General features: G+C 34.5%; 1 protein-coding gene across 1 annotated transcript in view; it reads right to left on the minus strand.

Moving 5' to 3' along the window:
* Positions 1-475: 475 nt before the first annotated feature.
* Smp_030760 (putative cytochrome P450 reductase) overlaps positions 476-9896 on the minus strand; it is a gene marked incomplete at its 5' end in the record, with an annotated part of 20374 nt that continues 10953 nt past the window's right edge. Inside the window, 5 exons of the mRNA XM_018794371.1 lie at positions 476-730; positions 1557-1791; positions 4471-4678; positions 7546-7727; positions 9091-9209. Of these exons, the coding sequence (XP_018648791.1) occupies positions 586-730; positions 1557-1791; positions 4471-4678; positions 7546-7727; positions 9091-9209 (889 nt within the window). The 3' untranslated portion in view covers positions 476-585. The remainder of the gene's footprint in view (positions 731-1556; positions 1792-4470; positions 4679-7545; positions 7728-9090; positions 9210-9896) is intronic.

Consider the following 9896-nt stretch of genomic DNA (forward strand, 5'->3'; position numbering starts at 1 on the left):
CGTAAGGATTGGTCGTGCACAGACCAAATTGTGACACTACGGATCATGGCGGGACAGTCAGTTGAGTGGAACTCGTCACTATACATCAATTTCATTGATTATAAGGAGGCGTTTGGCAGTATGGACAGGCGAACATTATGTCCGGACACTATCGGCAACAGCCTTCTGTGGGAGAGAACAAACCAGCTTCCAGCTGAAGAGGAAATTAGGAAAAGACGTTGGAAGTGGATCGGACATACATTAAGGAAATCACCAAACTGCCCCGCGGGACAAGCCCTAACTTGGGATCCGGAAGGGAAGATGGAAAGACGAAGGTCAAAGAAAACATTACGCCAGGAAATAGAAGCAGATATGAAAAGGATGAATAAGAACTGGAAAGAATTGCCCAGGATAGGGTTGGATGAAGAATACTAGTATGCGGCCTATGCTCCTCCACGAGGGGTAACAAACGTAAGTAAGTAAAAGTAGTATACGTAGATAAAATTTCTAGACAATTTAACAAGACATTATTAATTAGGGGTTATCAATAAAGGTTCATGAAAAAATGTGTTACACGGCACATATTATTCAGAGGCGTATTTACAATTACTTCCATACATCGGTACGATATCGTCCTTGCTTTCGTAGGTTCAGTACATAACTGGTTGCAGCTTCTCTTGTTAAGTTGGAACGTTGTACTACTAATTCGATTAAACACAAATGGACGTCACGCACCATACCAGCGGCATCCCTAGAAAACATGTCGAAAAGCATATTTAGGTCAGACTAATGGTTAAGATAAGCAGTTGCACAAGTAATCCCTATTATAAACCACCTAAAGTTATCTAAAAAACATTGGTTAATCTTGCCTTATAGACGTAATTTGAATGACGATTATCAATGAGCTATGAATAGAAATCCGATAACATAGGTAAACTAGATCTTTTGAAAGGCTTCCGAATATAAATAAGACACATTCGAAAACTTGGTTATTTAGACGTAATTTATGGGATTTAAAACTGATAGCTCAAAACAATAATATTAGTAAAGCACCTCCAGCGTGAAAGAAGTAAAAACTGAACAAAGCTACAGTTGGTAGGAAAATATTGGATTATATGAAAAGGATAACCAATCTAAGTCACCTATAAAAATCTAAATATTAATAAAGAAAAAGACTAATTACTAAATTACAAAGGACTTGACGTTTATCATCTCGGGGCACTTTATGAATGTAGCATACGCAAACAGCGTTTGTAAACCTAAGATTCCAGTTGTATAATGATGTCTTTTTTCTGGAAGTAAATACATGGTGAATCTTAAAAGATTACGAAAAGCTTACAGTCTTTGAAGCTTCACACAGTCTTAACAGACTGTATTTGATATTTATATGACATTGAATTGAAATTTCCAAAAAATCTAGTGTAAATAATACTTTACAGACCAATGTACATACTTTTTTCGGTAATAAAATATATAATGCAGTTACCTCACAACACTTGCCGTTAAATAACAACAGATCTCATAACTTCTTCACAACACACTTCAAATGTTGTTGAGCAAAGTTCAAAATTACTCACCCACATACATAAATGTACGCATAACATTCATCCAAAAGTTTCCACACCATGTTACCCATCTCAAGCACCTTATGCTGAACATAAACTTTATTACCATCAAGACAGTCACGTGAGAAAGCGGTAAACATTTCAAGTAGGCCAGTAGAACAGGCTTGTTTTAATTCGTCTGAATAAATAAAATCTTTATTTTCATGCCGGCAACCAAAAAATAACACCATCTGTCCAGTCTTGCCAACTACAAAATAGACATACATTGTTTATCATAAAGAATAGTGAAGAAAATGATAAAATACGACTAGCTGCAAACATAGGCAGATGTATCAGATTTACGGTATACGATCATACTAGATTTAATCTCATTATTTCCGATTGTCCTAATACATTCAAGAAAAGGTTATTCAGTACGTTAAATTGAACCCTTGACTTAGTGCAACTTATCATGTGCGTTTCTATCAGGAAATTGTTGATAAAGATTGCATTCCAGATGGGTTCCTTACCGCTATTGACCAGACACAGCATAAATACTATTTTAAACAATATTAGGACACATGTACAATAATCCCGTATGGTGAAATAAAATGGTCAAGCTGCTGGTCCCAAAAGTGTGAAAAACGGAAAATCACAAGCTTCAGTGACAAAATTGGTGTTTCTTCTATGTAAAATCGCACCAATAATTTTAGATTTCATGACTAATTACCTATAAATCCTAGGAGTTTAAACTTGAACATTTAACTGATCTACGCTACAAGTAATAATACATCAATGCATATAGGGAACACCATTGAATTTAAACTGTGGGTCACCTTTATCGTGAGCCACTTTTAAGCGCTCTTGGATAAATGCACGGAACGGAGCCAGTCCTGTGCCAGAAGCTATCATAATGACTGGGATTGTACGACTCCGCGGCAAGTTAAAATTACTGGTATGAATCGCGACAGGTATTTTCAAGTGTCGCTCAGTGTTTGTTGACTGCAATGATTTCAACCAGTTAGTAGCTAGTCCTTTGAATATTCGTCCTGAACATACAAACAATAAAACAATGATACCAGAAAAGATTATTTTGATACATCACAGAAACTAGAAATATTTTTGCTAGGCTACAATATACCCAACATTCGTAAAACAAATACTGGAATTAAATTTTTAAAAATAATTCACTTTACTTATTAGACAGTTAATGGAAAGTAATTATTTTGGTCATGATAGTGTGAAACGCTTCAATAATAATGCAGAGTTGAGAATCTAACTAAATAATGATATAGGAATTTTAGATTGGTGAAACCAACTCTTTTCAGTGACTTCCAAGGTTTATCAACGTGCTACAGAAAATCATGAAAATTCTATACTATATAATAGTAATTACTAGTTAGTATATAAATTTAGATTATACAAGGACGTAGATTTGTTCCATAGGTTTAAATTCCACAAAAATTTCAAGAATCGGAGAATGCATATTGAAAATAAAAAGAGAAGTGATATGATAATCTTGGCGTATGATACTGAGTTCGCCTAAATTGATTTGATTGATCATAAAGTACTAAATAGTATCCAGCTATTCATGATTTCGATCTCATATATCCAAAAGAGACAAGCATGGTGGTTGTGACGCTGTCCAAGCAACCAAACAGAAGAGTTTGCTTGACTTAAAAGCTAGACATAACATGGGTCTTTATTAGAAATGTCAAACCTCCACCTCAAGTTTCTAATTTACATGTAGGTCGCTGAATAGAGGGAAAGTTCGTAGGTAGTTTCAGTCAGTCGACGATTACCAATAACACAGCATTCGGGGGTAAAATGAAGAATATAGAGACCAGTATTATTTATCCTCTTCCGAATGCTATATTATGTTATTTAACCGTCTCTTTTGTCATAGTATTTATACAGCTTAATTGTCTTCAAATTTTACATTCATCTTCACTTTAACTTTAAGCCATTCAAAAACAGAAATAGTCAGTGAAATTTTCCTTTAGTATGAAAGCTGACTCAGTTATTCGGAGACTAATCACAGGGTTTATTATTCCAACGTACATACAACACCGACAAGCTACCTCCATCTAGAATGAGAAAGTACCGATCACTTGCTTTATAAACATACCTACAAAAACGTCAATTACATTACAACTAATAGGTTCATTTCTAATAAAAACCTTATTAAGATATTGAATACTTGCTTTTAATGTTTTCTTCAACTACTGAAATACCCGATCCAGTTACTCTAAAACCGAGTCTGCCATAAAAGTTTTTAATTTTCAAAGTTCGTGTTCCCATGTAGATGTAGCAGTAGACAAGTCTCGTTATAAATCAAGACACAGCATGGTATTGATACGTGCTCTATCTCACGTTAAACAGACAAATAAGCTAATATTAATGTGCTATTCAACTGTCATCTTAAAAGTACACTTTATTTACACTTACCAGTGCCACGTACCATTGGATTTTTAAACAAGTTAGACTAAGCACCAAAACCGAATGCATAAGAATTAACTAGAGCTAATATGAACACTGATTGGTATGATGTTAAGGCAGGAAGTTTAATTAACAGGCAATACGAACGGTATGATGACAGTTGGTCTTCTTTGTGTACATCCCAATGCATAGCGACCCGGATGCTATTAAATATGAATTCTACCACGGACTGGGTAATTAAAACAAAGTTTTCGACAAAAATCACAGTATCAGCTGGAGACTTGGTCATTTAAATACGATCCCTAGATATAAAAGCATTATCTTGAGTCTCACATGTTCAAAATGCATACAAAACACTAACTTTACGTTTTGTATTCCAAAAAACTATGTCTCATAAGTATGAAAACGTGTATACTCTAAGTTAAGTAAACCATTAATTAATTTAATACGCAAAATAAATTAAATATATTCTCTCCTTCAAAAATCCTTGAGAATTATGAATACAGACCTGAGTTTGTTTTGTATTTTACTATAGAAGCAGTTATGTGTATTCGATTTGTATGAACTAATGAAGACGATGATATACTGTACAATCTTGGTTTTAGAGGGTTCAACAACTCCAACAAAAGATCAGCTGGTGGTCGAAATGATTTCAAGTCTTGTAACACATCGACTAGCCCACGATGATCTTCTAAAATCCACTTGGAGTATAATTTCTTTAAAATTATTAGAAATATGAAAAACAATGAAAAAATATCATATCTTTGGTAATTTTTTAATGCAAAAAAGGCATTTACGGATATACACATATATTTAGCAGCATAAAACTTTATGATAACGACAAAAAAATCAAAATCCTGCAGACAACTAACTAACAATCGAATAATGGATTCATCAGCACTAGTTATAAGATTGAGTAGCGAACTGTGACATATACACCATTTTATCATGTCAAACAAAACAATGAAAACTCCATATTTTATTCCAAATGTTACCTTCAAAACCCCACTTGGTTAAAGATAAATAGTGACTCTGTAATCTACACATTATATTACGAACTATGAAATCATAACTTTAGAGCTTACTTCACAAAGTAACACATATGACACAATAGTCTATTTGCTTTGCTCTCTGCCACTTATGGTATAATCGCGCCTAAAGTATTTCTTGTTTGGAATGCTGTAGGGTTTGATAGTCCTAGTATAAAAGCTAATGAGTGTTTGAGATAGATGCCGGTTAGCTGGGTCAGGTGATTGATGTAATAATGATAATAATAATAACAATAAAAAAATTGCTCCTAATAGTTTGGCTGCTGACTTTTCTTCCAGACTCAACACTGGGGATAGAGAACAAATTGCAGATTGACGACCAATAATAGAGTAACTAACGTTAGCTCAGGGTCCATTGTGACGGATAGAACCCATCAGTGGTTAAAAACGCTAGGCTGCAGTCGCGATAGCAGACAAGCTTGAAAAAGTTAACATCAGAAATTCTGATTAGCGGATTTCGCACACCATATCGATTAGCATCTGAAGATGTAAACCATGTCAATCAGTCTACTTGACATGAACCATATTCTTAAACCATTCCCTCAGCTTTTTTATGATAAAGATTGATGTTCTACTGCTTTAAAGGCTTGTGCTACCAGTAGTCCGTGATTGACCTGATTTATTTCAATTATTTGATACTTCTCTGATATTCAAGGTAGCAGACTCATAAATCTACTTAACGTACGGATGCATACGATTTACTATTCTGCTGTACAATTTGAATGATGGGACGTTTTATAAAGAAGCAAGGGATTCCTAATAACTAGGTTATTAAAAGAAGTGTAGTACCAAAGCCCAATTCTGTTACATTGCAACAACTATCTGCTCACTGTGATAAAACTTTTACGTCCATATTACTTATAAACTTAGAAATGACGATGTAAAATCAAGTTTCCTTTAGATACACAACATTCCGCGATTACGGTTAAATGAATTTGTTAGGCGTTAAATAAAAAATTACATTATTATGAAAAATACTTATTTTCACAAATCATCAAAGCATATGATTAAAAATGACAATCAATTTCTGAGTGACTGCTGAGATTATTATGTTCACTCGAGAAGTCCACACTAAACTAAACCGTAACTTCCAATTAGATGTATGGTCAGACTTGCCTATCATAATGACCGAGTTGAGCCACTCTGACTGGAATAATTGTTTCTTGAGGTTTTATCATCCCAGGCTGGTCACTTAGATTAATATAAGACGAAAAGCAATGGATCTAAGGTCCTAGGTAGAAGTATTGCTGTACACGAGTAAGTGGTTCTAGTTTATGAGTATAAGATGCTATAGTAACAGATTACGGTTTAAATAAAAGCTTGGAACTAGGGCAATAAGAAAATAATAAAACCACGATACTTAATCAAAATCCAGTTAATATATGTATAAATAAAACCATAGAAAGTTTTAACATCAGTCAAATCGTCTTTTACAACAATTTCTGATTGTACAAAGATGTCATTGTAGTAAGATGTTCCCCTTAAGCAACGCTACCTTCGTATAGCGGAAGGTTAGACAAGGTCAGCACTGACAATTGCACATATCGGTCTACGAATTTCAGTGCTGAGGATAATGGCTGAAAAATATGGAGCGGGCAAATCATAAACTACTTACGAATGACTATGTTTCTCATCCTTAAACGATTGTTGTTTAGGCTTTGTGTTTATGTTCCTAAACCGCCAAGACTACTAATAGCCCATTCCTTTTTTAGGGAACTTTAAGAAGAGATATCTCTTCACGAGTGTGTGCGACCAGGAAGTGACGAATCCACACATACATCTGACCATAATCAAGGCCTCAAAGTAGGACCTCTTCTACATGTTTCATATTCAGTTTTCCGTTCGAGGTTTAAAACCGCAAAATCTCTGGGGAATAAGAAACAATTAGGCGTTTGTTACCTAAGCATTCAAATACAAGACTTATTATAATTAAAAGGAAGTATTATCTCAAGTAATTTTTTATGGATAGAGGTTTTGAAAGGTTGGAAAACTACTACAACCACCAGAAAACTATAGGTATTTATGAACTGTTGTCTACGCATGATATTCCAGACCCGTTGGTCAGACATCATCAGCTGTAACCTACTGTGGCAGAGGAAAAATGGGCTTCAAACTGATGAGAAAATTAGGAAAAGGCGTAAGAAGTGGATAGGATACATGCTGAGGAAATCTTTAAATTGCACTACGAGCTTGACCCTAACTTGAATCCTTGAGGCTAAAGGAAAAGAAGCATACCAAAGAACATATTGCATCAGGGGTGAGAAGTAAACATCAGAAAAACAGGCATAAGCAAGTATTTATTCAAAGTGAAAAGTTGCGCGCGACTCAACCAAGAGATGATATCTAATAATCAAAACTTTGTTATTAAATATTTAATAAACAGACTATAAGTACAGAAACGGCTTTATCTAAACATTATGAGGAAGAGATGTGTCAACATCAAATTATTATCATACATAGGGATTTAGGGTCTTAGAGATATATGTTTAAAGAAAGTCATGAAATGTTTTGCCGTACAAACAGATAGAACGTACTTTTCCATCTTCACTATCAGAAATAAGAAGCTGAACAAACTGTGATTCTTCAGGATTCGTGACTGAATCTAAACATGCGGATAATAAACTCTTTCCAGGAGGTCCAGTAATATCAACAAAGTGCATAAATGCATGACGATAGGTACATGGGCAGGGGAAAGGATGCTTTGTTAAACTATCAGCTAGTCAAATAGAATATATAAATCCATGGATTATCAGAAATGTATAAGAAAGAGTGAAGAAACCTCACATACATCTACAAAACGCTATGGTCATTGTTACTACTCAAGAAATGATCACCTTTCAAAAAATCTAGTCCCTAACGCGATAGTAATTTACCACTTTCTTCCTTTTCAATATGTTTATATCTAGTAGCTTTTAATTGTATCGTCCTGATCTATTCATTTTGTCATTTTTACAAAATGAAACTTTGAAATGAAGCACCTTGCGCTGGCATACTTGTAGTGTCGGTTACCACGTTAAGCCCACATAACTTATTCTGGCTTCTGGACAGGCCAATTTATTCATCCTTCTTGAGTCGCATCTTGACCTTGTCAATCACTCACTTCTCAACCCCGACTGTTTTTATATGAGCGTATATGTGTACATCTTATCTTACTCATCACATGTCCGTAGCTTATTTTTATGTGACTATAAATACTGATTAACACTTGACTGAATCGAGTTGGCTCACACACCATCTCCATTACACGTCATTTCGCTACGTTCTTTTTCCTTCGTTTCATTCCTCTAATTGTCTGTTTAACTCAATGAGTGTACAAAACAAACGCATTCAAAAATTCATTCTCGCATTTGGCTTATTTAATTCCGTAACTCACTAATGCGGACGATGTCGATAATTATATACGAGGATTTACGACATGTATACAAGGATAACGAGTAAAAATGACCCTATTGGAGTCAGATATAGGGCCACTAAATGCTATCACCCTATATTTTAAATCACAAAGAATAGAAAATTCAAAAAGTATCTTCAATCAGTTTAGAACAATGAGAGGAAACTTGATGTGAGTTGTGTACTAACTACGTAAACAATCTAATGATGTTGATTGACTTTATTTCAACATATGAGTATCAACTCAAGAAACATTTTCTGTACATTTAACCACTCAGTATAAAAAACAGTGTATTACACAGCGAAGCATAGTTAACATGTAAGTGAACTAGTGGTATAACGCACCTTTATAAATTTCTGCATACGAAGTAAAATTGTTACTTGTTAATTACTGAATGAAACCTAAATGACTAAACGAATGGAATGCATCTATTTACGAACTATCTAGCGATTGTCAATTAGTGGGTACAACGCACAAATCTAATTATTAGAAAATCTGAGAGTAAATGCAAATTAAAAATTCAGATATTCATCATAAACGATATGGGAAATTGTCACTTATTTCTTTTGCAGCTTTTTAAAAGTAACATTTACATTGGTTTGTATTCATTTAATTATGACATGGAATGTGCAACAGAAATCTCAATTTTACTAAAAATTTACGATAAAACACTACTGGAAACACTTACGATCAACAGCATCTAAACTAATCATTTCATTCAAATCAATGTTTAGGAGATCCCCAATTTTTTCGACAAGATCTAAAGGATTTGATGCAAATATTGCAATATGATCACCAGTTTTATATCTGATACGAAAAAAGAGTGTATTTGTTGAAATAAATTACTAAATAATACAATTTACGAAATTGACATTGACAATATATAAATATATATATACCTGTTGATTTTAAATAAAACGAATAACATTTTGTGATATTTTTGATTAGAATATGACTTCAGTTCATTTAGTTTTATAAAAGTTCACACTCCCCAAACAAAAAACACTCCAACAGACAGTAAGCATACCACCTTGATGAAACAGTAACTATTAAACATACAAAATAAATTACAATCGCAAATATAGGGCGTTGTAAACTATGAAAAAAGCAAACGATTTTCAAAAGAAAGGACATTAAAATAACAGTTCTGCTTCGCTCTGGGCACCCTAGCAGTATCACAGCCAACACATAAATCAAGCGACTTGTGTGACGCATATGCATTCGGTGCCCCTTTTTACCAATATTTATGTTCATAGTTGAAATCATGAGTCAGTTGAATCTAGACCACCATGGAAAACTTGGAAGCACTGGACGACCCACCAGTCTCGCGCCGGAGCACTTAACCGATAGACCACTAAGCCGGCACCCAACGGTGTTAATGTCTAACTTCAACCAAACCAGGTCCTGGGTTCGAGTCTCGCGAGTGCGGTATCGTGGATGCGCACTTCTGAAGAGTCCCATAATAGGACGAAACGGCCGTCCAGTGCTTCTAGG

This window comes from Schistosoma mansoni, chromosome 1, assembly GCF_000237925.1.
Source record: "Schistosoma mansoni strain Puerto Rico chromosome 1, complete genome".
NCBI classification, from domain to species: domain Eukaryota; kingdom Metazoa; phylum Platyhelminthes; class Trematoda; order Strigeidida; family Schistosomatidae; genus Schistosoma; species Schistosoma mansoni.